This window comes from Trifolium pratense, linkage group LG6, assembly GCF_020283565.1.
Source record: "Trifolium pratense cultivar HEN17-A07 linkage group LG6, ARS_RC_1.1, whole genome shotgun sequence".
Taxonomy (NCBI): domain Eukaryota; kingdom Viridiplantae; phylum Streptophyta; class Magnoliopsida; order Fabales; family Fabaceae; genus Trifolium; species Trifolium pratense.
This window is the reverse complement of record NC_060064.1, coordinates 14147910-14174778: the sequence shown is the minus strand read 5'-3', so window position 1 is coordinate 14174778 and position 26869 is coordinate 14147910. Positions and strand designations below refer to the sequence as shown.

The following is a 26869-nucleotide window of genomic DNA, read 5'->3' as shown; positions in this document are numbered from 1 at the left end:
GAGTTAAGTATGTTACTTTAGGCTTTGCCTATGATTGGATTCATAAATTTAAAGTGCATGTTTCACTTTATAGTTTTTTGAATGAATAAACTAAGCCATCTAATCAACTATTTCAAAATGGTTGTATAAATTCCTAAATTGACATAAAATATATTAGGCTAAATTGCACTTTTAGCTATCTAACTTTCACAATCTTGTAATTTTGACCCCTTAATTTTCATAATAGCATTTTTGGCCCCCTAAATTTAGCCCTTTTTGTAAAAGGTTGGCTCATTGTTGATTTTGACCAAGTCAACACACACGTGGACAGTGACTCACATGTCATGGCAGCATGTCATGAGAGTGGTCCACGTGTGTGTTGACTTAGTCAAAATCAGTAAGAGGAGGGAAGGTAACGTGGCATGCGAGTCACATTGTACACGTGTGCGTTGACTTAGTCAAAATCAGTAAGAGGTCAGTTTTTTAAAAGGGGTTAAACTTAGGAGGCCAAAAAGGAAATTTAGCTGATATATTATTGCACAATATTTCCAAGAGTACCTTCATAATTAAGGTGAATTTGAACATGTAAATTTTACATTTTCTAACTTCTTTATGGTATACATGTAGTTGGTTGGACAAAGCTGCAATTGTCACAGAGGAAGAAGCCAATGATTCAAATATACATTCAAATCTTTGGAATCTAGTCACCGTCCATAGAGTTGAAGAGCTAAAATCTATCATCAGAATGCTTCCAATTTGGGCTTCAGGAATTTTACTCATAACATCTTCATCACATTTACATAGTTTTGTTATTCAACAAGCACGTTCAATGGATCGCCGCCTCTCTAACTCATTCCAACTTCCACCAGCCAGTATGTCAATTTTCAGTGTCCTAACCATGATGGCAGGAGTTATTCTATACGAACGCCTTTTCGTTCCATTTGCTCGTAGATTCACAAAGAATCCTGCTGGAATCACATGTTTGCAAAGAATGGGAGTAGGCTTTGCGATTAATATTTTATCCACTATAGTTTCAGGACTAGTCGAAATAAAAAGAAAAACAGTCGCGACAAAGTATCATTTGTTGGATGATCCAAAAGCAATAATCCCTATTAGTGTGTTTTGGTTGGTGCCTCAGTATTGTCTACATGGAGTAGCTAAAGTTTTCATGTCTGTTGGACATTTGGAATTTCTGTATGATCAATCACCTGAAAGTATGAGAAGTTGTACTACCGCGTTATACTGCATAACTGCATCGATCGGGCATTATATGGGAACATTATTGGTATCATTGGTTCATAAGTATACTGATAAGGAGAGAAATTGGATTCCTGATAGAAACCTTAATAGAGGTAGGTTGGAATACTATTATTTTCTTGTTAGTGGTATTCAAGTTATAAATCTCATTTATTACATAATATGTACTTGGTTTTACACTTGCAAGTCTTTGGATGTAATTTGTGAAAGGAACAAAGATGAAGATTTAGAACAAGTTGATGCAAATATATCAATTGGGAATTTAAAAGATGGTAATGAGGAAGATAAGAAAGAGTTTACAAAAGATGAATGAAGTTTATGAGTGGTTGATATTAGGTGGTATGAATAAGCATTGTTTATTTTTTTTGGAATAATCAATAAGCATTGTTTTGAACATTGATGAAAGTTCAAATACTATGCAAAATTTTGTGTTTAAGAAATGAAAATAATGTTTCCAATTTTATTTTAGGGTTAAATATGTTTTTGGTCGCTATGAATATCTCAAACTTTATTTTATTTTTTTGAATCAAACAAACTTAATTCATATCATTAACTAATAAATGTTCAATACATAAAGAGAATAATCTCAAATCTATGGAAACTAGCCCAAACATTGGTCGCCCTAGCAAGAGTATGAGCAACCAAATTCGCTTGTCTCCGAACAAACTTAACCTTAAAGTTTACAGAAGAAGATGACATAAGAAGAATAATGTCGTTAACAATTAAACTAAATTCTGAATCGTCCCGTCTTCTCGAATGGATAGCGTCAACCAACAACTTTGAGTCACTCTCAAATTGAACTCGCACAAATCCACGATGGATAGCCTCTTTCATAGCATGTAATAGTGATCATGCTTCGCCTTCCACGATGGAATAAACAGGTTGATGTCATTGAGTCAAGCCAGTCACAAACTGCCCCTTGGTATCGCGAAAACAAATACCCATAGAAGTAACATCGGATCCAACTACAAACCTGTGAAATGGTATTCTCCTTCTACCAACCTTTACAAATTTAATGTGGACGAAACCTACATTAGTAATATTGAATGCCTAATTAGAAACTCAGAAGGTCGGCGTGTTGGTGGTTTTACTTGGGTTATGACTGAACTTTTGGTATTGATCCATAACTTGAATATAGGGTACCATCTTATTATTATTGTTGAGTTGAATTTCCTCAATGTTGTCAACATAATATTTGCTCCAAAGTCTCAAAATCTTTGCATGAAGAGTTCAGTGAGATCCAGACCACTCATTATTTTTGAACAGGTGCTTTAACAAATAAATAATGATATCAGTGGCACATATATAAAGAAACTTGAAACAAGAACGAAACAGAGGAAGAGAATCTTCGATGCAGACATGTACCAGAAAGAATCTTCGATGCAGTGAAAAAGCTTCAATTGTCCCGCACCGACATCCTAAAGTAAGTAATGCAAGCCAATAAAACAGGCACAATATCTCTTGATGACTTTTACTTAACAGAATGTTCTTCATATGATTGTTTCAGATGGATAACAGCGCATGGATCGATATCGCAACTTGAAAGTGAAATCATACATTTTATTTTTGAGATAACTTGTTTTTATTTTTAAAATTCTTCTCATTCTGGTGTATGACAGAAACCGAGAGACATAGTTTAGAGCAGCATACTAGAAAATCTCTCTCAGTGAAAGTAGGGGGAATCAAGTGTATGGTAGAAAGTCATTATATATCTAATCAAGATTTTCTTGAGGTAATAATCATTTGTCGATGATTATTTATTGGATTTAATTTGTATATACTGTCGGTGTAAAAAAATTACATGCACTTATCGATAATAATCAACTTTACAGTGCAAGCGCATGACAATTAATCTCTTACTTTTTAAGCTTTTCTGTAGTTCTCATTGTATATGTGCCTACTGTTATTGAAGCTATTAGTTTCAATGTCATTTTGACTCCATAAACTCTTGTAAAATTCAGGCTCTAACAAACTTTATCAAATGTGAAATTTTCATGTGGTTATGATGATATTGTCTGCTTCTTCTTTTTTTTGGTTAAGTAGCTTAGTGGCTAGAGTCTCACGCATAATGTGGAGTAATGTGGAATCCGGGGTTCAAACCCCGGCCACTCCAATAATGTCCCTGGTAGCTACCATTTAAGCTACACTTATGGGACGATAATGTCTGCTTCTTTTTGTTGTTTTTGTTACTTTTTATTTTGGTTCAGTTATTTTATACTAGTACTTTACAATCAACATGTAGGATCACATGTTTTGGCTATTAACTTCACCTAATGCTCTTCTCTCCTTTCTTTATGTGCAGGAAGAAATCAAAGAATGGTGGTCTAACACCTCAAAAGCAGGTGTTGAGATTCCATCTGAAGAAGATCTAATTGCAAATTTTAAAAAGAAACAACTGTTAGGCTTGTAGCCATTTATTAAGCATGTGTTTTGGAACGGCGTTTACAAGCAACAGCAACTTCTCACGTCCCTAGACATTCTTAAGGTTTAAGACTAAGAAATGTGTATCAAGTGTGTTTAGAAATTCTGGTAATGAGACATGGTAATATCGAAGGTACTGACAAATAAAAAAGTAAGATCGTACAACTTAATTAATAATTTAATGTTATATACATCACACACATAGAAGTGGAGTTAAGAATCCAGGTAGAGTATTGTTTTCTTATTGGTATAGCAAGTCACAAGAATCCTCACCGTGGTCTAACTAGCCACAATAGTAACAATATAAGTCGATGTGTTCATACTTAAATTGAACTTCGACCATAGTTTGATCCTTCTTCTTCAGGAGTTTTTGTTATTTTTAGCGGTTTTGTTTGAATCACACTCCAACAAATCTCCCATGGCTCCGTATTTGTTTTCATATCTTCTCATACATGAATATCGAGGTTGAATTATGAACTTGCACCCATAACAGAACAATGTATAATGGAAAATGTGCAAGTGACTTTGCACCTACCATACCCAAGATCATAATGTGCTCCTCAAAAACCGTATCACCTTTCAAACCCTTAAATATATCACAATGTCACAATAATACTAAAATTGAAATAAGAAACTGTTGTTATGAACTTTACCGTGACTCTCTTACAAGGTGTCAGAAATCTGACATCTTCAATTTCATCATATACGAACATGTATTTTCCTTCGTTTTTTTTCCTATGGGTTGGACTCGTACTTTTCCTTCAACTCATGAATTTTCCAACAAGGCATAACTTAATCTCTTCAACTCCCTTCCACTCTATTCCCTTCCTCCACTTCTATGTGGTAAGAAAATAGTTAGGTGTTGGTTTTGCTTCTATCTTGAAGAGAAAATGTGCTTCTCACTTGACTATGATTTGGCTTGATAATTGGGATTTAGTGGCAGTATCCATAAAACTTGGTTGTAAGCAAGTGGCTAATAACATTTCCAACAACATTGGTTTGAAATAATTTTACATCGTCAATTAATATTAATTATGTTTTCCGCCACATCACCCCACTTCATCCCACTTTTTTGATATGACATGACAAAATGATAGTTGTTTATTGGACGATCATATAAAACTATTTTACACCGTCGATGCATATAAAATAAATTCAAATTTAAAACGTTACCAAGTGACCCACGCTATCTTCACGCGCTCACCGTGAACTCAACTCGCGTCCCACTTCATTTTACACGTGCGGCCTCTCCCCTACCTTGTCTTGTTTATTTTCCTCATCACAAAGTTTGTCTAAATAATACTCCCAATATTCTATAAGAACTTCATTTTTTAGATACATTGAAATATTGATGTATCTAGATTATATCAATGATTTTTTTTTATATTAACAATCGGAGGAAGTACTACTAATTCAGCTGATTAACAAGTTTTTAAAAGAGTTTCTATGAGCTTAACTCATTAAAGAGTCCTCATGAGCTTAACTCAATTAGTAAGGAACATTACATTTTATATGCAGGAGTTGAAGTTTGAACTTCGGACACTCCACTTATCCACCTTAAGGGTGAAGTTTCTAGCCACTCAGCTATCTGACTAGAAATAATAAAAAAAAGAGTTTTAAAAAGATACATATTCAGTAGAATTTGAGTTTAATTATTTGGAGAAATATTTTTATCATACTTTACTTATTTTGTAGCCTATTTATTCGGACACCCCACTTTTTCACCTCAAAGGTGAAATTTTTGGTTACTAGATTAACTGACAAAATAAAATTAAAATGACTTATAATTTAGAATATTGGAGTATTAATTAATAAATAATAAAAAATATTTATTATGGTCCACAAATTATAATTCAATCGACAACAAAAATGTTAAAATTATTTGGTTGATCTTCATGAGCGTAATTTAAACCTCAACTACTCTAAATATGTGAGAGTTTATAATGAATATCTCATTTCGTCTCCTACAAACAAATATCTATTATGATTTTTATAAAATTATAAGGTGGTCTTTGGTTTTATAATAATATAAATCAATTTTTATTGAGTAACATACAGAAATTTTAGAGAGATGAACAAGAAACAGAGAGAGAGAGAAAAAAAAGGTAGCAGTTTAAAGCCAGCAGAGTTAGATGTATTTGGATTCTCATGATTTTTTTTTTCTATTTAAAAAAAAAAACACTTTCTCAAGATTTTATTTTTATGTTTATTATCATTTTTATGTTCAGATCACACACAGAGAAAGCAAGCTGAAGAGAAAAGAAAAAGAACAAGTTTCATAAAATTTTCGCAGTAATTTAATTTTTTTTATTACCGTGTAATTAATAATTAATTAATTAATTAAGAGATTAGATTGTTGAATAAGATCGTGTTAATGTTAATTCGCACATATATATAACAAGTGCATGCTCTTATTTTTTCTCATCTCATTTCTGAAGAACCCTTTCGATTTTTTGAATCTTCATTTTCTGGTTCATCGCAGAAACTCGAATTCAACGATACAGGTTTCTTCGACTCCAAATCAAATTCACTTTGCTGAAGGTAATGCCACCGGAATTTTTTCCGTGTTTAGAGACTTGATAATTTTTCTCAGGGGTTTTTGATTTCGTTAATTCAATTTTCATTTTTTGAAATCGATTTGTTTATTATTTTTGTTTAATTGAAACTGTTTTTTGTTGTGTTGATGAGGATTGAGATGAATACATTGGAATATTAGGTTTTTTGTTTTGTTGATGATAATTGAGTTAATTCACTGTGTTTATAGGTTAGGGTTTGATTTTCTTAGTGGAAGGGGTTTTGATTTAGTTCAATTAGCATTTGTGAAATTGCTATTGTTGTTAGATTTTGATTAGAGAAGTATTTCATTTTTTTTTTTGCATAGTTCTTTTGATGAAAATGTTGGTATGATAGATACTTGTAAAAAAAATGTTGTATGATAATTGATAATATGGTTTGGTTTTGTTGTCTGTATGATTTCAGTATTGAGGAGTTTTTCCAGACGCTAGGATATTGAGAAGGAGTAGCATGCTGAGATAATAGGGTAATTCACTATATGTTGCTTACTGCTTTCCACTTTTTTATTTTGTTGTTGTTATGAGGCTGTGAAATAATAGCGACATTTGATTCACATTATTGTTTATTTTTCCCGCGACTGTGAAACGATGGGTTGGGAAGATTAAATATGACGAAATTTTTCCCGCGAAATTGCCAGAATTGTTTATTTGTTGTTTGTTTTTCCCGCGAAATTGCCAGAAATTGCCAGAATCATAGGGTTAGAAGATTGGAGACATTCTCAGTGTCATGTTTAGACAAAGTTATAAGTGCACTTGGATTAGTGTATTACGTAGGCGTAAGGCTATTGAGAATTAGGATTCCACCCTTAAGGAGGCATTTCAAGAAAAATGCAAGTCATTAGCTCAAGAGAGTGGTCTTTTCTCTGTTAGGTACGACTAATAAGCCTCCTAACGAACTGGCCATCTAAAATCTATAAGCCTAAACAATAACCTAATTTGATAAAGCAATAGGGGCAAGACACTCTCACTTTATATATAGTTCAGTAGTATATTCAAACACGGTCGTTAAGAACGCCAGCTAGATCTTGAGATCTCCCACGTTTTTCTCACCTCTAATTCTCTCATTTTTTTCTAGTTCATTTTTCTCCATTTTTTTTCCCTTCAGTTATTCTTTCTCCTTTCCCAGCATTCTTTCTTGCAATAGTCTTTCTCAATTCCAATTCTCTCTCAATATTTTTCTCTCTGCACTTTCTCCATTTTTTCCCCCTTCACCTCTCTCCTTTCCCATCGTTCTTTCTCCCAAGACATTATGGCCAACAAAATCTACATCACACGAGAATGGGATGTTGCTTCGGTAAGTCTATTTAGGGAGAGAATTTTTGAGATCGATGCCTTCAAGGTTGGAAGAAGTTTGGAGGAGTTAAGAAGCAACGGTTGTGTTTGTTGGTTGTGTTTGGTTCTCTCGGTTCTTTTTATTGAATTTCTTTTGTGGATGATTCCTTATTTGGAACTCAGTCTATATATAATAATACCTTATTATTTCAATTTTACTGTATTTATATTTTGATTTCATTTTTTTTTACTTGCAATTTTTATTATAACAATTTAATCTGACACACTACAAAACCCGTGTAATGCACGGGTCGGAGTCTAGTTGCGAAAACAGATGGGAGAGCCGGGTCAGTGGGTGATGGGTTAATTATTTGGGCCTTTGTTTTGAATGTTATAGGGTATGGGCTGAGTGATTGGAAGCTGGGCCAAAGCATGGGCAACCCGGTTACAATTACGACCCGTATGAACAAAAGTGCAATTCCTAAATCTACCCTTGTTACAGAGCCACTACGTCGACGTTCGCCGTGAATAAGAGCCGCCCAAGTTTGTGGTGGTGTCATGGGATTGAGGTAATCGAACATTTTTCACATTCAGATTCATTCGGTTGCTGGCAGTGTGAGGTAATCGAACATTTTCATTTTCCAATTTCCATTTTCTCCACAGCAACTGTTAATTATTAATAATGATATGTGTTTATGCTTATTTTCTTTGAAATTGATGATTGTTAATGGATTTGATGTATTCATACTTGTAGGATAAATAATGAATTTCAGAGATGGAGCTCATAACTTGTATCATATTATTGTTGCTGTAAGTCTTCAATTTTGTATCTTCATCATTTAGGTTTCTCAGTTGTTCTAATTTATCAATTTTCCAATTTCAATGTATAATAATATTGTTGTTATAATAATATTGTTGTTTGTTTTAAATTTTTTTGTTTGGGGTTCAATCCCTGCAAATTCAAAAAGATTGTTTTTAGTCCCTAACACTGTCTTATTGGGCCACACCGTGCCACATGGTGTAATTATATTGGGCCATATATGACGTTAGAGAAAACAATCATTTTTGAATTTGCAGAGATTGAACACAAACACTATATTTGCAGGAAATAACATCATATTTAAACTCTGTTGATTTATATTTGGTCAATGACATTAACATAAATGGTTAGTCTATGACTCTATGCAACTGAACACAGACTTTCCCACTCAATCTAAAATTTAAAAAGTTCATCCATTCTGGGTTTTAGGGCTTTGTACCAGTTTTTGGATTAGTTTCTAGCTTATAGGAGTGTCTTTAGTTCAAGTAAATTTACGGATTTCACTATATCGGACAAGTTCTAATAAGCTTATAGACATTCACAGAGAAGTCAAATTATAGAGCTTATGGAAAAATAGAGATTTTAGTTTTAGATGTTAGAGCTAGTTTCAACTTATAGAGAAGGTGTTGTTTAAAAGACTCATTTATTGCAAGATTTGTTTAATATTTCTTTTTTCTTATGCGCCTCTTGAAGAGTTTATCCAAACAAACTTTTGTACAGATTGGATATCTTGGGCTTCAACTATTATGGTACTTTCTGCAAATCATTGTCAGCGCATGGTATTACATATTAATCGCAGGTAATATATTTGAAAGCTATTTCATCTCTTATGGAGTATTGAAGAAATACAAGTCTCTTCATATAGGAAAGCTTCAGTACCTTGCCATTGTCATAGAGAGTGAAGATGCTCATCAGACATCAAAAGTGGTTAAGCTTTTGCAGTGGCTGGACTCGGTTGGTGTAAAAAATGTATGCCTCTATGACATGAATGGTATGAAAGGTTTGGATAATCAGTGATTGTAAGCTTTCTTTTATTAATTAATTGAGCCGTAAGATAATGATTCTTTTGAACTCTACATTCTAGGAGTGTTGAAAAAGTCAAAGGAAACCATATTTCAAACATTAAAGAATGCAAAATCCATAGAGGTAATATATAATTTTTTGTTCTCAGCATATTGCTTCTTTCGTATTAATCACATAGTTTGGGTTAATCGAACCTTCGCCCTCATTTCATTTTACTGATTCTTATTTCCTGCACATGTATTTAAACAATCATTTATTTAGACAACAGGAAATGATGTGTCCCATATCAAGTTAATTGGTTTCACACCTGAAATTTGTTGAGTACATTCTGTGCCATTTTTAGCTGCCCTTTTATCTTGAAAAGTTAGTAACCGATGGAACCTGCCTATAGTATTTGTCGATATGTCATCTGAGAAATCATTGACGCAGAGATGATATACATGTTTCTGTTGATATATTGTAAAAGTTCATGCCTCTCAATTTTTTATTAGGCTTGTTGCATCGGTAAGATGTTGGTAACATCCTCATGATACAGAAGCCCCTTTTTTCTTTCTTTTTGTTCACCTAATCATAAGAAATTGTTCCACACACACTACAAGTGAGAGATGATACCTTATCTTCCTCGTCTATACAAGTAGAGGGAGAAATATCATTATTTCCTTATGCTCTATTTCCATTTTCCTATGCATCCATCTGATTCATTTATATAAAATATGTATTAAATGGCTAATTCAGCTGTAACTTCAATTGTTTTTTCGTTCGTTTGATCTGGCCTAGCTTTAACTCAGTGCAGGAAGTTAATGAAGATGTAACACACCATGCACCAGATCACATGACCCTAGAATTTGTTTCTTATGTGGATGGGAAGGAAGCAGTGGCCAAAGCAGCTAACTTGATTTTTGTTAAGAATTTTAAGCAACATAACATAGGTGGAGTCCTTGATCATCAAATATCGTTAGAGCCTCACCTGAATCAGGCACTTCAAATTGTTGGTTTGTTTGCATCCTAATTCTACTATTAATTTAATTTAAACGGTAAAGTGTTTATTTCCTTGTGCAGAGTATAATGTTATCTGGATAATGATGATCTCGTTTTACTCTCAGGTTGCAAAGGCCCTGAACCTGACCTTTTACTGGTTTACGGACCCGTGAGGAGCCATCTTGGTTTTCCTGCATGGAGAATTCGGTATACAGAGATCGTGTAAGTTGTTTCTAGGATAATATTATTTTTATTGTTGTCGTCATTGTTATCATCATTGGACCAATAAAAAGTTAAATTGTTTGTTATCAATGAAGTGCAATAATGGTGATGCATAGATGTTAAAAGAAGCAGTAACTATTACATGGGCATTTTGTTCTGCATTAGTGCATTAGGCTTATGAATTAGTCTGTTGATAATCTGAAATAGAAATCCATGTAAGTGAAAGTAGTTTGCAATTATTGAATGGTCAATTGGTCAGTGAATATAATTGGATCTGATTTAGTTTCTCTCCCTTTTTGTTATACTATTCTTTCTTGGGTGGTAAACCTGTAGCAGACCTTAAAAACGAACTTCCATGCATTGGATAAGTTATATGTGATGTTAGTTTTAAAGTTCTCTTTTGTATGCAGCTTCATTTTTCGGTCTTTTAGTTGAACAGATTCTGAGTAATGCTTCTTGCAGACATATGGGATCTTTGAACTTCATGAGATACGGTTCCTTGATAAAAGCCATTTACAACTTCACAAAAGTGCGCCATAATTATGGTAAGCTTTCTCAATATCTGTCTTGGTTTGACCCCCAATAATTGCTACATTTTTTAGAGTAATTTTAATTATGAATTGCATTTTGCTTCTTGCATCTCCATGCTCACGTGTTGTTATGTCTTATACCAGACTTTCCAAAAGCTAGCTCACAGCCTTCAACTAGAAATAAATAACACAAACCTATAATAGTATACTATGTCGACAGACCATTCGTTAGTCCTTACCATTATGTATGATGTTGCCTTTGAACTATAAGCAGAATTTGTATAAAGTATGTTATAATATTCTATTTGATTGCAAAAAAATTAAATTATTTTTTCGGGATCGCTAACAGGTACGTAGGGAAGGAAATCAATCAGAAGTAAATTGACTGTGCAAGCACAAAGCATAGGCGTGAAGAATAGAAAAAATACCAGCTAAACATCATTGTGAGGAAGCGTTTTACACTAGTATTGTGTAAATGTGTCCTGATAGAAATAGAATTACAAGTAATGACATTGTAGACTGTATGAGTATGAGGCGGCCAGCTTCTTGCGTGAAGCATCTGATATGAAGTTTTTTTCTTTGGTTCCTATTAGACAAAGTTTGATCCCCTATAAATTTCAAAGTACATACACAATATTTCCACTATTCAGAACAAAAATACGATCAATGATATAAAACTTTAGGAAAATGCTAAACAGTGCCCCGGGCACTGTTTAAGGAACCAAATATAGTAATATCATAATGAAATTTGTGCAGTCAACGCCTCGAAAGTCTAAAAAGTGTTATTTTCAATTTTAAAATTTCCTTTTTTGGTTTCCTTAACCAGTGCCCCGGGGGCACCGGTTAGCATGACCCTATATATATTGTGGAAAAGAGTATATAAGTTGAATCTCAGGTTCAATGTAGATTTTTCATTTTTTTGGGTGAGTATGTAGATTGTTTTTTCTACAGCTTACCATTTTTATGCCTTTGCTTTAGTAACACTATGTGTTGTGTTGTGTTGTGTGATTGATGTGTGTGCTGTGTTGTGTAACACTGTATTTTATCCTGCAAAATAAATAAACTCAAGGGTTATTTTTGTTAAATAAAAAAAATGAAGTAACCAACTCCCAATTGTAAAGATACACTACATAGTAGCAAACTGTGTTTTTTTTTTCCAAATGTTGCGCCCCCTTGAATTCACACTTTAAATAGCAAACTATGTTTTTTTTTCTTCAGGGTTTTTCCTCCTTTAACACTCGTTGGTTATCTTGCGAAGAAGGTATTTGTGGAATTTCACAGGGCGTGCAAAAAGAAACACTCAAGTTCCAGGAAAGTGCAATTGTTGCAACTCATTATCAACTATTTGATTTCTTATATGTTAATAAAGCTAGTACAAGGAGAAAAAAAAAGATATGACTGAAAAATTGTTCGAAAAATATTGACATTACAACTGCAATTGCATTTGCTGTAATGTAATAACGACTGCGGGCCATATTTTATAATCATGTCTGTGACCGAGTATCACATAACAAAAAAAAATGGGCATTGATTATAAATAAGTTTTCTCTCCCGAACCCGCTTTTCTTTTATACTCCCAAAAATTCCATTTTGCCTCTTGCGATTTGAAAAAAATTGACCAACTTATTTTGATTTCTACGAACCGAAATTTTTAAACATTGAAAAAAAATTCAGTTTATATAAAATTAAATAACATAAATTTACCCCCCAAAAAGAAGAAAGATTTATGTGGAAATTCATGTAGAGCATGTGGTAAATTTAGTACATCTCTCTGAATATAAGTCGTATGCTAATGATTTTTAATGTAGTGTAAAAAAGACAAAATTTAGTGAAAATCATGAAGAACGAAGAGAATGCCTCTAGTTAGTAGGTGAGCATGGAGTTTCTTGATGGCTAAGAGATTATTAGTTGATTGACATTGGTGTAAATATTGAATTAAGTTGGACATGTAAAAATTATATCAAGCTCCTTGGTGATTGGTGGTATTTATTTGAGAGGAGAGGAGAGGAGCATGGAGAAAGTGTTGTGTTACAAACTCAAATCATTTTATTAGTTTAGTCTTGAAATTTTAATGTCTATTCAAATTATATAAAAATAATTAATTGTATATAAATTAAGTTATATCAATATAAAATTGGTTTTTTTTTTTAAGCCAATAGGTTTGATTAGTGCTGAGGGATTTAGGTAGTATGCTAGAGGTCCTGAGTTCGATCATCAGTTCATTGTAAACAAAAAAACTTGGTTTTTTTTTTTTGACTAAAAAATTGGTTGTTATTCACCAAAAAAATAAAAATAAAAAAATTGGTTGTTATATATGTTCTAAGATTTTAATAGAAGAGTTTTGTCAAATAGTTTTATTGATTAAAATATGAATTTATTTATAAGTACATTTGTCAATTTTCTTTGAACTTTGAGACATGCTCTAGTTCTAACTGGATTCAAATCACTTAAATTTTTTGTTATAAAAAAAAAAAAGAAATGATGACTAGATCAAGTAATTAGGCTGATCTTCAACAATTACAAAGTACTGTATGCAGTTTTCACATTTTATTTCAGTTGAATTGCCGGTTTACAACACCATCAACTTGGTTAAAGATTTATAGCACGCAATGTAAGATTCATATGTTTCAGACAAGCTCTTAGCATATCAAATATTTTGTTCTTGTTTCTATAAGAAAAGTTGTAGTTATTAATTCTTGGAAGATGCTGCAACTTTATCTGGATATGCTACTGCCACATTGTTGATCCAACTGTAGAATCTGACTGATACATCAATTGGAGAAATGAGAAGCAGTTGATAGAAGCATATTGCATAAGGCATGTAAAAAAGTTGCGAGCTTAGATACAAGATAACTTATCAACTATTAGAGTTTGAAGGAATTGAGGTGCCTAATGCTTCCAGCTTCTGTACCAGTGCGCTTAATACTCTTAGCAGATTTCACAGCATGCAAAATGTAATTCTGCAGACTTAAAATAAGCCTATCCCAATGCAAGTCTCAAACATTAGAGGGTGTCATCCGACTGCGGGTTTTTATAAGCTAAATGTTGATTCTGCAGGTCCGTCAGGTCAGGGAAAGTGGGGCCTAGCTATGGTGATTCAAGATGCAGATGGTTTGGTATCAGCTGTGGGTTGTTGGTGTTTACCAATATTGCCCTACTCTAATGTTGCAGAAGCAATGGCTTCGAAAAAGTTTGGCGTTTGCAAGGGATTTGTTATTTTTATCTCTTCAGGCAGGATCTGACAATAGTAACATGATTGCGGCACTCACAAACAAGCAACAGGTCTCAGCCTACTGGGATACAATTGTAGAAGACTGCATCAAGTTAACTTTTAGCTTGAATTCTTTTAGTTTCACTAATGTAAGGCGTGTCGCAAATCAAACTATTCATTATTTAGCTAAATTAGCCTTATCTTCTAGTTTAGGCTTTATTTGGATTGAAGAGACTACATCTTGTATTTTCGAGGTTGTGGCATTTGATTTACCACCAGAATCGGTTCAAAGAAAGTATTTCTCCTTTTAAAAAAAGAAAGATAACTATGCTCTCCAATATTTTTCAAATTTTCGCTTAGCCTGTATATTTGCAGTATATTCGCCTTTAACACAAGTTAAGTAGAACTAATTCGACTGAAATTTGAGATTTGATAAACACAGCCCTTTTTGCGGCCAAGATATTGCGCTATATATTATAAATCAAAGCTGCTACAAAAATCATTTTCTATAAATTTGTGAGATTGTGAGAATATTCGAGCTAAAGGAATCAACAATTTTGCAATTTATAAATAGAAGCATATGTGAGCCATTGAGTTGTTGAATATATTGTGTCATTAAGATTAGAAATGTATAATAACAAATAATCTGTTCCTGAATATGTCATTCAAATCGATAACTAACCCTTCCAAAGTTAAGGAAGGGAAAAAAATCTTGACTATTGTACAAAATGTCTCTCCTAATCTATGTCAGTCTCTATTGTTGTTGTAGATTTATAGTCCATTGAAGCGAGAAGTGATATTCAAGAAAACATCTTCTCTGCAAGGAATTGTAAGGCCACCCATTGGATGATCATATCCAAATTCTTCCTCTGCTTGACTCAACAAGTCTTGAAATGAAGGTTGGTTCAAGTATGACAAGGGGACAACAAACCGCTTCATTTCCTCTCCAACGTACACTGCAAGATAGCCCTTTGGGATATTTGATACTTTAGATGATGTTTGGCTACTGCTTAATGATGCCCGTCTAATAGCTGCAGGTAAACGGAAACCCATTTCAAATGTTTTGAATTTGAAGAACAAGCTATGTTTCTCGATCGGATGTAAGAAAAAGTTATATAAGTTTGATTGCTTGAGTGATTTGTGATGGTTGTGAAGGAGGACACTATATTTATAGATTTCAAGAGTTTTTTGAAATCCCTTTGCTAGAGAAATAATTGTTAAAATGATGGGGGCCAAGTGATGAGAGAGCTCACATGGTGTTGTCTTAGATTCCTTTGTCAAGGATCAATAAGTTCAGTAAGAGTGCAAACCCCACCTTTGAATGAATGGCTCATGTTAAACTCAATAGTTGTATAATGCCTATTCATTTCAGACATGCATCAGACATGGCACATGTTCTATTCATATTGATAACACAACTTCATGGCAGTGTTCAATAGTTGTATGAGAAAAATATCTGTCATACAGCAACACACTATTTACGACTTGTGCATAATTATTGAAGGGTCTAGTTGAAGACAATCAGACTATGGATAACAAGAGATCACATGATACTGTCTATTGGTTTTTATCAAAGATTGAATGACTGCTTATGAATGGAGAGAGAGAGAGTAATTAAATGCATTTCTGATGACAACTGTAAGTGGCCTACAAAACCAGTTTAGCAGACATATAGACAGCAATATAATGCCTGTGGTCAATTGTAAGGGACTTGAAAAAGAGGATAGAAACCCAAGTTTTGTTTTGGTCCTTAATAGTACAAGATTGGCTGCATATATTGGGCCATACTGACCAAGAATTCGGTTACTGTCATCCAATGGGTGGTCTTACGATTCCCTGCAAAGAAGATGTCTTCTTACATACAGCTTCTCGCTTGAACAGCTTGTAACTACTAATTCTTAATGCAAAAAAGTCATGAATAATCGTCAAAAAACATAGAATAGGGTAGGATTGACTAGTTTAGACTTTAGACATTTTTGTCCATTTTGTTGTTTCCTCTTAAGTGGAAATCTGAAATATTGTGAACCTTACGAAATTATATTCTTTTGAATTCGTCTCTTGTGTTTTTCCCGTCATCTAAAATACTTCCATTGCATGCACGGACACAAGCCATGACCAATTTAATGGATGATGTCTATTACATACTAGTAGAAAAATCTTTGTTTTTAATCTACAAAGATTAGCATGGTAGAATTTGGGAAGCAAATCAGTAGAAGTGAAATGAATATGAATAAAGGAATATAGTAATAATTGATCACTTAATAATATACCAACATCTAGTCATCAATTAATCTGTGAGTTGCATTTTTATCGTGACGATTGAAGAATGTGGTGGAGGCCAAAATCACAAGGACTTTCCGTGCTTTTCACATGGACTTTGTCGTCAAATTGTTGTCATAAATTACGTACACCATTAGTTAGCGGCAAACATATTCTCTGATTTCCTCCTAACAGCCTCCACTAATCATATACAAAAATGCTATTCGAGGTAGCTTAATTTCTCTGCCTAGGTGAAGAAGATACAGGCCTGTAAAAAAAAATTGTGAGTGAACTGATATAGGTCGACCAGATAAAGAAACAAAGGTCTACACCTTAACTGGCTTGACGCTTGGTGGACTGTGGACTGATATGAAGACCATATCATGGAATAATATTATTGTTTGACCATCCAGGTCACCAGCTCCACTCCTACAAGCCTACCTCAACCATGCACGTCATGAGCTCCATTCCTACAGGCCTAGCTAAACTACGTCATGAGCTACATCTTCACGATAGCTCATCTCAACCATGAGCTCCATCTTCAGGCCTAGCTCATCTCCACCACGAGCTCTCCACGCTAGCTCATCTATACTATGAGTTCCATCTTCAGGCTTAGCTCATCTCCACCATGAGCTCCATCTTCACGTTAGTTCATCTCCACCATGAGCTCCATCTTCACGTTAGCTCATCTCCACAATGAGCTCCCTTCACGCTAGCTCATCTCCACTATGAGCTTCATCTTTAAGCCTAGCTCATCTCCACCATGAGCTCCCTTCACGCTAGCTCATCTCCACTATGAGCTCCATCTTCAGGCCTAGCTCATCTCCACCATGAGCTTCACCCTCACGTGATTCCACCTCCACGTGATTTGCACAGACAAGTGACGTGAGCCACGTGTGCTCTAACCCCACGCGCCCTGTACGGACGAGCTGATTATGGATCTCAATGTTATATTTATTAGGCCTGAACACCTCAACCCAAGAAAAGGCCCATTAGGTCAAGGAATGTTGGACTATAAAAGGAGACACTTAGACTCATTCTGGGGAGGGGATTCTAGGGCAAACATTGTATTTTACTTTAATCTCTTTAGAGCATTCTTGGAGCTTCTCTTGTGCTGCTCCATATAGCAGCTCATCCTCTGTATTTTATGTTCACATGCGTGAACAGTGAGCTTAGATACAAGATAGCTTACCAACTAACCAAATCAATTAATGTTGAATTTCTCGAGAACTTTACTTCCATCATGATCAAATTTTGGGCTGCCAAGAGTTTCTATCTTTTGATGCTTGACTAAATGAATGATTTATGATGGATGAATTTATTTTATTTTAAAATTTGATAAAATTAACCTCTTTTTTGGCCATGCTATTGCTATACAAAAATAATAAACCAAGGAAACTAGATATTGCTTCATGATTTTATTGTAATTTATAAATAGAAGCATATAGGAGCACATTGAGTTGTTATATGATGTCATTTGATTAGAAATAAACAATAACAAATATATATGTTCCTGAATTTTTCATTCAAATGGAATTTCTATCCCTTTCCAAAGGTAGGAAAGGGGAAAAAATCTTTACAAATCTAAATGATGACTATTGTACAAAATGTCTCTATGTCAGTCTCTCTATTTCTGTTGTGGATCGGATTTATAGTCCATTCAAGCGAGAAGTGATATGCAAGAAAGCATCTTCTGTGCAAGGAATTGTGAGGCCACCCATCGGATGATCGTATCCAAATTCTTCCTCTACTTGACCCAGCAAGTCTTGAAATGACAGTTGGTTCAAGTAAGACATAGGGATCACAAACCGCTTCATTTTTTCTCCAACATAGACTGCAAGATATCCTTTTGGGACATTCACAGCTTTTGAAGAAGCACGTCTAATGGCAGGTAAACGGAAACCCATTTCAAATGTTTTGAAGAATAGGTCGAGTTTTTCAGATGTAAGAAAAAAGTATCTAAGTTTGTTTGTTTGCTTGGCTGAATTGTGAAGTTGTAAAGGAGGAAAGTGTATTTATAGTTTCAAGAGCTTCTTGAAATTCATTTGCTAGAGAAATTATTGGACTCATGAGACAAGAGACCACATGGTGCTGTCTTAGAAGAGTGAAAACCACGGGCGGCCACTCAAATATGCTCATTCCAACTCAGTATTTTTCAAACATGCATCAGACATGGCACATGTTCTCTTCATATTGATAACACAACTTAATGCTGATGAATGGTCACCTCAAATATTATGAGAAATATCAGTCATACATTACTAACACGCTATTTATAAATTGTTGTTTCTCTAGACCATGTTCATGTAGGGCCTAGTTGGAGAAAATGAAGGCTATGGTTCACAACAGCTTCCAAGTAGATTTCATGGTTTATTGATTAAATTTCAATCAATAATAGGCACAAGTTGTCCTATCCTATTGAATCAAGGACAAAATACTTGATAAGTATGTTTAGAGCTTGTCGGGAACTTGTGAAGAAGGTCTCTTTCACAAGCCTAATCTTCATTAAAAACCTCCAAGACAGTGCCATGTGATCATTAATGAGTCTTGTCTCCAACGAAACCCCATTGGTTTCCAAAGTCTATATATACACTCATCATTGGGTTTATAAGCAACACAAATCATTCTTACCAGAATTCAAGCTCAATTTTTTTCTTCTATTACTTCTTTGAGATCATTTGGTGTGTGTAGAAACAAAACAATAATGGGTTTTCGCTTACCTGGTATTAGACGATCATCATGTAGCAAACAAATGGAAGTGCCAAAAGGCTATCTTGCAGTGTATGTTGGAGAGAAAATGAAGAGGTTCTTGATTCCAGTATCATTCTTGAATGAGCCTTTATTTCAAGAATTGCTAAGCCAATCTGAAGAGGAATTCGGTTACAGTCATCCAATGGGTGGTCTTACAATTCCCTGCAATGAAGATGTCTTCTTACATACAGCTTCTCGCTTGAACAACTTGTAACTTGTTCATACTGCAAAATAGTCAAATGAATGATAACATAAGCATAGCACAGTAGGATAGACTAGTTGAGACAACTTTTGTACATGAGGAATTTCTTTGTCAATTTTGCTGTTCCTTCTTAAGTGGGAATTTGAAATGAGAATTTATCAAACTCTATTCTTTTGAATTCATCTGTTGTTTTTGTGTCATCTCAAATACTTTCATTGCAGAAACACAAGCTATGTACTAATTTTACGGATACTGTCTATTACATACTAGTAGGTACATGGTAATGCAAAATTGGTATGTGTTACGAGTCCATAGAACAAAACTCTAAACAAATAAATTTTTAAACCAAAACCTTTCTTATCCTATAAAGATTTTCAACTTGATTGGAACATATCACATAATAAAACTTCTTATCAATTAATTATTAAGTTGGATTTTTCTGGTAATAAGACGTCAAAGTTGAAGTCCTAAAACACAAAATTATCGTCAAGGCACCCTTTAATACATTGCCGCCTCAACTATTCATGAAAGTGTATGTTAGCTGAGAGTCGAAACTAAGCCAAAAAAAGTTGTTAAAAGTCATCTCAATTCTGTAAATCTATAGAAACTCATCCAAACTAGGTCGTACTGTCTTGCCTACTTATGTATGTTTATCAATTTTAAATGGAGAGCTTTGACTTGTCTGATACTTGGGCAGTAAGTCATCAACTGTATGATAGTTTGGCTCTGATACTTGAGCAATAGTCCTCTTTATAGTCATGCCAAAGCAGTTGTTTTTATACTTTCTTTAAAAGACTACATTTATCTAAAATGGAATATACAGGAATGTTGAAATTAAGAATTCAATTTTCAGGATACATACAATATTTCTATTACTTGTAGGTTCAAACATGTACTGCTATCTTCTGACTACTAACCAATCCTTTGATGAAGGTTCACTGTTGCCTCCTAACATAAGTATTTCAAACTCACTCCTTAATTAAATCATAATCACATAACATGAAGTGTACAGTAACTCAACAAAGGTGTCAACTCTACACTGTCGCTAGCTATACATTTTTGTCAAAATAGCTGGACCCTTTGTTTTATGTATGTATGATTGTATTGGCATGGTTTGAGTGTGAGGGACAAAGTTTCTTATTGGTTTTTATCATCCGAAACATAACTCACTGAGAGGGAGTCTTTGCTTCTGCGAAGGAAGGTTGAGTGTGAGGGACTTAATGCTTGAGTTATGGATATCCATATTTTTTTAGACATGCATTAGACACGTCACATGTTCTCTTCTCGAGATATAGCTCAATCTCAAGATATAGAAACAAAAACTTCTCTTAGTGATGAATTTTAAGTCAAATAATAGCTACAAATATAAGATATACTGCCATGAATAAAAGACCAACTGAGATGGCTGGACCCAGAGAGCTGGCAATGGAAGACTTTTCATAATTGGGTCAAGAAGTGGTAAACCAGAACTCTATTATTTGATTTGATGGGTTTAGCTTCTGTTTTAGGCTCTAATTAATTGTGTGTCTATAACATTAATACATGCTTAGTGCAGACTCTAAATCTGTTGGTATATAAGTTGGGGAAATGAGATGGATGAGTCCATGAAATTTGGTTCCACAATTGTAGCAGACATTTACTAAAACAGCTAAAAGTAAAAAGTCTTCCTTAGAGTGATTACACATTTTTTTCCACCATCCTATAATGAGTGCAAATGGAGTATATCCTTTATTATCATTACACTTTTTCATAGGTTGGGTTTGCGTAAGTTGATGATATTTGGAGGAGCTTGTTATTATTTATTAGGGTAATTGCACTGCCTTGTTGAAGAAGCAATTGATAGAAGCACAAGGCATGTAAAAAATTGTGAGCTTATATACAAGATATATAGCTTATCAACTATTAGAGTTTGGATGAACGTTTTATTAGGTCAGAGAAGTTTGCAGGAATATTCTAGCTCAATTTTGTGCACAGCACATACCCTACTATCATCATTATAATAAACCAAGGAAAACTGGATATTGTATAATAATTTATTTCTCTTTTCCAAGGAATCACTGGTTTTATAATTTATAAATAGAATCATATAGGAGCAAATTGAGTTGTTGAAATATATTGTCATTATAATTAGAAAAAAATAATAACATGATTTGTTCCTGAATTTGTCATTCAGATGGACAATTCTAACCCATTCCAAAGATAGGAAAAGGCAAAAAAAAAACTTCACAAATCTAAATGATGACTATTGTACAAAATTTTCCGGCTAATCTATGTTTCTCTGGTTACTGCTAATCTATGTTTCAGTGTAAGATTTACAGTCTATTGAAGCCAGAAGTAATATGCAAGAAAATTTCTTCTGTGCACGGAATTGTGAGACCACCCATTGAATGATCATATCCGGACTCTTCTTCTGCTTGACTCAGCAAGTTTTGAAATGAAGGTTGGTTCAAGTATGAGGTGGGGCCGTTTCATTTCCTCTCCGACGTACACTGCAAGATAGCCCTTTGGGACATTGAATACTTTTGATGAGGTTTGGCTATTGCTAAATGAAGCCCGTCTAATAGCTGCAGGTAAACGGAAACCCATTTCAAATGTTTTGAAGAACAAGCTGAATTTCTCATATGTAATGAAAATGTATCTAAGCTTGTTTTCTTGAGTGATTTGTAATGGTTGTGAAAGAGGACACTATATTTATAGTTACCAAGAGTTTCTTGAAATCCCTTTGCTAGAGAAATTATAGTTAAAATGACAGGGCCTATGAGACACGAGATCACATGGTGTTGTCTTAGGTTAGATGCCTCTATCAAGGAACTGTAGAGCCTATGAGAAACTATCTATCACTCTCTCACCAATCTAGTCCCTAAACTATTAAAAGCAACTAAAAGATCCTAAACTATACTAACATCCAACAATTTCATCACTCAGTTAACTTTTTCAGTGGCCGTTAGTGGTCCCTAAACTATTAAAATACATAAATTTAGTCCCCTAAACTATCCTAAAAAACAATAAAATAGTCCTTAAACTATCATATAAGTCAAATTTCAAAAATAACCCATTAAACATTTCTCCAAATGAAAATATAATGAAACCCAGTTTGAAAGATAACACAATAAACAAACAATTGGATTTGAAACCTGGTTTTTAGCGGTTGCGAGCAAAATGACCGCTGCCGGAGAGCAGAGCAGTTGGCGAGTGTGTTGTGGGGAAGAAGATGATGGGTCATAAGTCATAACACAAACGGGTTTCTGGTTCGAAACATATAAATCATAAGAGCACGTGGCATCATATAAATCATTGGATTTATCTTGGACTAAAATAAACGAACGGTAGAGTACAGTTCGCGCACTAAAGACAGAGAATAATTAAAATTAAAATTAAAGGTTAAAATTTTGAGTAACTTACAAAATTTATTCATGGAGTTAATATATCTCTCCAACCTCTCCGATCGCAATTGCAGGAGATCGAACCTCACAGAAGAGACTTTATAATGTACAGATTTTGGATTTGGATGTGTTGCAACTAGTATACGTACCCGTGCAATGCACGGGACGACTATAGCTGATATGATTGAATAATATTAATGACGTAGCTTTTTTAAGATAATACTTGACCTATGTTAATTACCCAAACAGAACCAATAAAGATAATTGTATTTATATATTTTAAACTTTAACTGAAAACCAAAAAATAACATTAGACAACAATACGAAGCATTGTTTAAATCAAAGGTTTAACTTAATAATATAATCAACTACACACATTAGCCATGATAAGTTCATTTGACATAATACAATTATTGTTGTTGATCCATGACAACAACATTCAAGATTTGAGGTGGATCTGCTAAAGTGAAACGACATCTTGAACATGCTTGTATGTTAACAAAATTTAAAAATGCATTCCATCCTGCAGATATATATACCTCTTATTTTGATTTCTTGGGGCCGTTTGAATTGCTCCTTGTTACTTCTGTCAACCCTAGTTGTAGCTTCATAATGCAAAATAGGCAAGAAACAATGTCACTTTCGGGTATGGACTCCCCTTTTTGGGTCAAGTTTGATTGGATCTTTTATTTGTTAGTGGCCCAACAACAATACTTGTAAAGGCTCTCATATAAAGAAATTATTGATACAAAGACTAACAATAATAATAATAATAATAATAATAATAATAATAATAATAATAATAATAATAATAATAATAATAATAATAATAATAATAATAATAATAATAATAATAAGGCTAAATTGCAATTTTGGTCCCCACGTTTCCTAATTGTGCCATTGTAGTCCCTCATGTTTGCCCCCTTTTGCATTTTTTGGTCCCTTTGACTATTTTGACCAAAAAATTGATGACATGAAATTTTGGTGACACATGTCTTAATTTTATTGGGCAACCTACAAAAAATAATTTTTAAAAAATTAAAAATTAAAAAATCCAAGGAATGTCACGTGATATTTTTTTTTGTTAAAATATTAATCTAAAATTAAAAAACAATAATATATTTTTTGCTAAAAATATTTTTTTGTAGGTTGTCTAATAAAATTAAGACATGTGTCACCAAAATTTCATGTCATCAAATTTTTTGGTCAAAATAGTCAAAGGGAACAAGAAATGCAAAAGAGGACAAACGTGGGGACTAAAATCGCTCGTTTGAAACTAGGGGACTAAAATCGCACAATTAGGAATCGCTCGTTTGGACCACGTTTCCTAATTGTTTCTTATGTGGATATGAGACCCTAGAATTTGAAGTGCCTGCTTTGGCCGCTGCTTCCTTCCTATCCACATAAGAAACAAATGCTAGGGTCATGTGATCTGGTGCATGGTGTGTCACGTCTTCATTAACTTCCTGCACTGAGTTAAAGCTAGATCAGATCAAACAAATAAAAAAACAATTGAAGTTACAGTTGAATTTGTCATTTAGTACATATATTTTATATAAATGAATCAGATGGATGCATGGAAAATTTGAAATAGAGCATAAGGCAATAACGATATTTCTCCCTCCACTTGTACAGACGAGAAAGATAAGGTATCTCTCACTTTTAGTAGTGTGTGAGGAACAATTTCTTATGATTAGGTGAAGAGAAAAAAAGAAAAAAAGGGGCTTCTGTATCATGACTCATGAGTATGTTACCAACATCTTACCCATGTAATAAGCCTAATCAAAAATTAAGAGACATGAACTTATACAATATATCAACAGAAACATGTATTTCATCTTCGCATCAATAATTTTTTAGATGACATATCCACAAATATTATGGGCAGGTTCCATCGGTTACTAACTTCTCAAGACAAAAGGGCAACAAAAAATGGTACATAATTTACTCAACAAATTTCAAGTGTGAAACCAATTAACTTGATATGGGACACATCATGTTGTCTAAATAAACGATTGTTTAAATACATGTGCAGGAAATAAGAATCAGTAAAATGAAATGAGACGAAGGTTCAATTAACCAAAACTATGTGATTAATATGGAAAACATATGAGATGCACTCCCCAATCAAAAGAACGTTAATATATAGGCAAAATTATACATGTACTTTATCTTATTTTTTTTGTAACACTTTGGTTCTTTATCTTTTTTTTGTAACACTTTGGTCCTTTATTTTTTTTTATTTGTAATACTTTAGTCCCTTTTTTTGTAACAGTTTGGTCCTTTATTTTTTTTTATTTGTAACACTTTGGTTCTTTATTTTTTATAAATAAATAAGATAAGGACCAAAGTGTTACAAAATAAAAGATAAAAGACCAAATTGTTACAAAAAAAGATAAAGGACCAAACTGTTACAAAAAAAAATAAGATAAAGGACATGTAGTGTAATTTTGTCTTAATAATAATATCATAAACCAAAACAAAAATTTATCAATTATATTACGAAAGAAGCGATCTGCTGAGAACAAAAAAAATTATATATTACCTCTATGGATTTTGCATTCTTTATTGTTTGAAATATGGTTTCGTTTGACTTTTTCAACACTCCTAGAATGTAGAGTTCAAAAGAATCATTATCTTAAAGCTCAACTAATAAAAGAAAGCTTACAAACATTGATTATCCAAACCTTTCATACCATTCATGTCATAGAGGCATACATTTTTTACACCAACTGAGTACAGCCACTGCAAAAGCTTAATAACTTTTGACGTCTGATGAGCCTCTTCACTCTCTAATCTATGACAATGGCAAGGTACCGAAGCTTTCCTATATAAAGAGACTTGTATTTGTTAAATACTTCATAAGAGATGAAATAACTTTCAAACATATTACCCACGATTGATATGTAATACCATGCGCTGACAATGATTTTACATAAAGAGGGCAACAAGACCAAATAAAGGAAAAAACTATGAAATTAGACGAACATTTCTAGGCATGCAAGCCCCTGAAATGTCATTAAACAAGATACTCTGCAGATCCTTCGGTGGGGCCTCTAAAACAATGGGCAAAAAGGAATCATTTGTTAGACTATATGAAGCTAACCAATCAGCACATCTGTTGCCTTCTCGCAAGGTGTGGTTAACCTGAACATGCCAAGAAAGATTAATAACACTACAACAAAAAAGGGCCTTTAATAACGCTTATTTTGGCTTTTAATAGCGCTTTAAAACGCTATTACTGATACCGCTATTATAAGTCTGGATGTCTATAATAGCGTTTTTAAAACGCTATCATATGTACACTTTTAATGGCGGTTTTTCTAAAAAGCGCTGTAGTATGTAACTGCGCGGACCAAAGAGCCTTATGGAAACGGGTTTCGGTAGCGCTTTTATATAAAAGCGTTGTTATATGTTATCTATAATAGCGCCCGTATTAATAAAACGCTATTATAATTCTTTCTCTGGACCAACTTTTAATAGCGCCTGTGTAAAAAACGTTATTGTATGTCCTGTCTTTTTTTTTTTTACTAATCCTGTCCTTTTTTAAAAATTGCTGTTTTTTACAATAAATTGCATTTTTTGTTTGACAACTTGCTCTTGAACTTTTAAAATAGTATCAATATATATATATATATATATATATATATATATATAGACTTTCGAAACAAAAACTCTTGTAATACATTCATTTCATAAACAAAATCAATCCGACTACAAGACAAATCCGAATTGAATAGTACAAACACAAAGACCACTACAAAAGAGATATGTCAAACTTTGGCCATACTTATGAGAAAAATCAATGAAATTTTAGTACAAAACAAAGACCACTACAAAAGAGATTGTCAAACTCTAGCCCTACTTTCTTCTGCGACCTGTCATTTGATGAGAACCACCTAGTTCATTGAGAAAAGAAAGGCCTTAAACTACCTGTATAATAAAACATAGTCATTATATATATACATGTACAAAAAATCAAGTATAT

General features: G+C 33.6%; 4 protein-coding genes, 1 long non-coding RNA gene and 2 pseudogenes across 31 annotated transcripts; 4 read left to right on the top strand and 3 right to left on the bottom strand.

The window, feature by feature from the left end:
• LOC123888253 overlaps window positions 1–1699 on the top strand; it is a 28266-nt pseudogene extending 26567 nt beyond the window's left edge.
• Window positions 1700–2590: 891 nt separating this feature from the next.
• LOC123888252 lies at window positions 2591–3701 on the top strand. The gene is made up of 3 exons (XR_006802026.1): window positions 2591–2659; window positions 2744–2968; window positions 3539–3701. It is a non-coding gene; the product is annotated as an uncharacterized LOC123888252 (long non-coding RNA).
• A 1871-nt stretch (window positions 3702–5572) lies between these two features.
• Window positions 5573–11757, top strand: LOC123888251 (dehydrodolichyl diphosphate synthase complex subunit NUS1-like). Of its 27 annotated transcripts, none has more exons than XM_045937253.1 (12): window positions 5720–5762; window positions 6140–6198; window positions 6637–6697; window positions 8005–8122; window positions 8257–8312; window positions 9043–9101; window positions 9188–9313; window positions 9407–9468; window positions 10139–10337; window positions 10449–10545; window positions 11008–11090; window positions 11425–11757. In XM_045937253.1, the coding sequence occupies exons 5-12, from the start codon at window positions 8278–8280 to the stop codon at window positions 11430–11432; spliced, it is 669 nt and encodes a 222-aa protein (XP_045793209.1). In that variant the 5' UTR covers window positions 5720–5762; window positions 6140–6198; window positions 6637–6697; window positions 8005–8122; window positions 8257–8277; the 3' UTR covers window positions 11433–11757. The 27 variants fall into 27 exon arrangements, with proteins under 27 accessions (XP_045793201.1, XP_045793193.1, XP_045793196.1 ...); XM_045937232.1 differs by adding an exon at window positions 11220–11320 and having other exon boundaries at window positions 5744–5762; window positions 9043–9322; XM_045937236.1 differs by lacking the exon at window positions 5720–5762 and adding exons at window positions 5814–5949; window positions 11220–11320 and having other exon boundaries at window positions 9043–9313.
• Window positions 11758–14876: 3119 nt separating this feature from the next.
• Window positions 14877–15456, bottom strand: LOC123888248 (auxin-induced protein 15A-like). The gene has a single exon (XM_045937225.1). It carries the CDS (start codon window positions 15337–15339, stop codon window positions 15058–15060), a length of 282 nt encoding a protein of 93 aa, XP_045793181.1. The 5' UTR covers window positions 15340–15456; the 3' UTR covers window positions 14877–15057.
• Window positions 15457–18009: 2553 nt separating this feature from the next.
• On the bottom strand, window positions 18010–18667 carry LOC123888250 (auxin-induced protein 15A-like). The gene has a single exon (XM_045937228.1). It carries the CDS (start codon window positions 18450–18452, stop codon window positions 18195–18197), a length of 258 nt encoding a protein of 85 aa, XP_045793184.1. The 5' UTR covers window positions 18453–18667; the 3' UTR covers window positions 18010–18194.
• A 475-nt stretch (window positions 18668–19142) lies between these two features.
• LOC123888249 (auxin-induced protein 15A-like) lies at window positions 19143–19676 on the top strand. Its single transcript, XM_045937226.1, has one exon. The coding sequence runs from the start codon at window positions 19250–19252 to the stop codon at window positions 19508–19510; it is 261 nt and encodes an 86-aa protein (XP_045793182.1). The 5' UTR covers window positions 19143–19249; the 3' UTR covers window positions 19511–19676.
• A 4503-nt stretch (window positions 19677–24179) lies between these two features.
• Window positions 24180–25964, bottom strand: LOC123891785 (annotated as a pseudogene).
• Between the last annotated feature and the right edge of the window lie 905 nt (window positions 25965–26869).

Bases quoted from the DNA above. Each gene is read 5' to 3' on its own strand.
- LOC123888248 (XM_045937225.1), bottom strand. From the start codon at position 15,339: ATGGGTTTCCGTTTACCTGCAGCTATTAGACGGGCATCATTAAGCAGT.
- LOC123888251 (XM_045937232.1), top strand. From the start codon at position 8,265: ATGAATTTCAGAGATGGAGCTCATAACTTGTATCATATTATTGTTGCT. The intron at 9,323-9,406 runs GTTTGGATAATC...TCTACATTCTAG, and splicing joins TGACATGAATGGTATGAAAG to GAGTGTTGAAAAAGTCAAAG. The intron at 11,091-11,219 runs GTAAGCTTTCTC...GTCTTATACCAG, and splicing joins AAAAGTGCGCCATAATTATG to ACTTTCCAAAAGCTAGCTCA.
- LOC123888249 (XM_045937226.1), top strand. From the start codon at position 19,250: ATGGGTTTTCGCTTACCTGGTATTAGACGATCATCATGTAGCAAACAA.
- LOC123888250 (XM_045937228.1), bottom strand. From the start codon at position 18,452: ATGGGTTTCCGTTTACCTGCCATTAGACGTGCTTCTTCAAAAGCTGTG.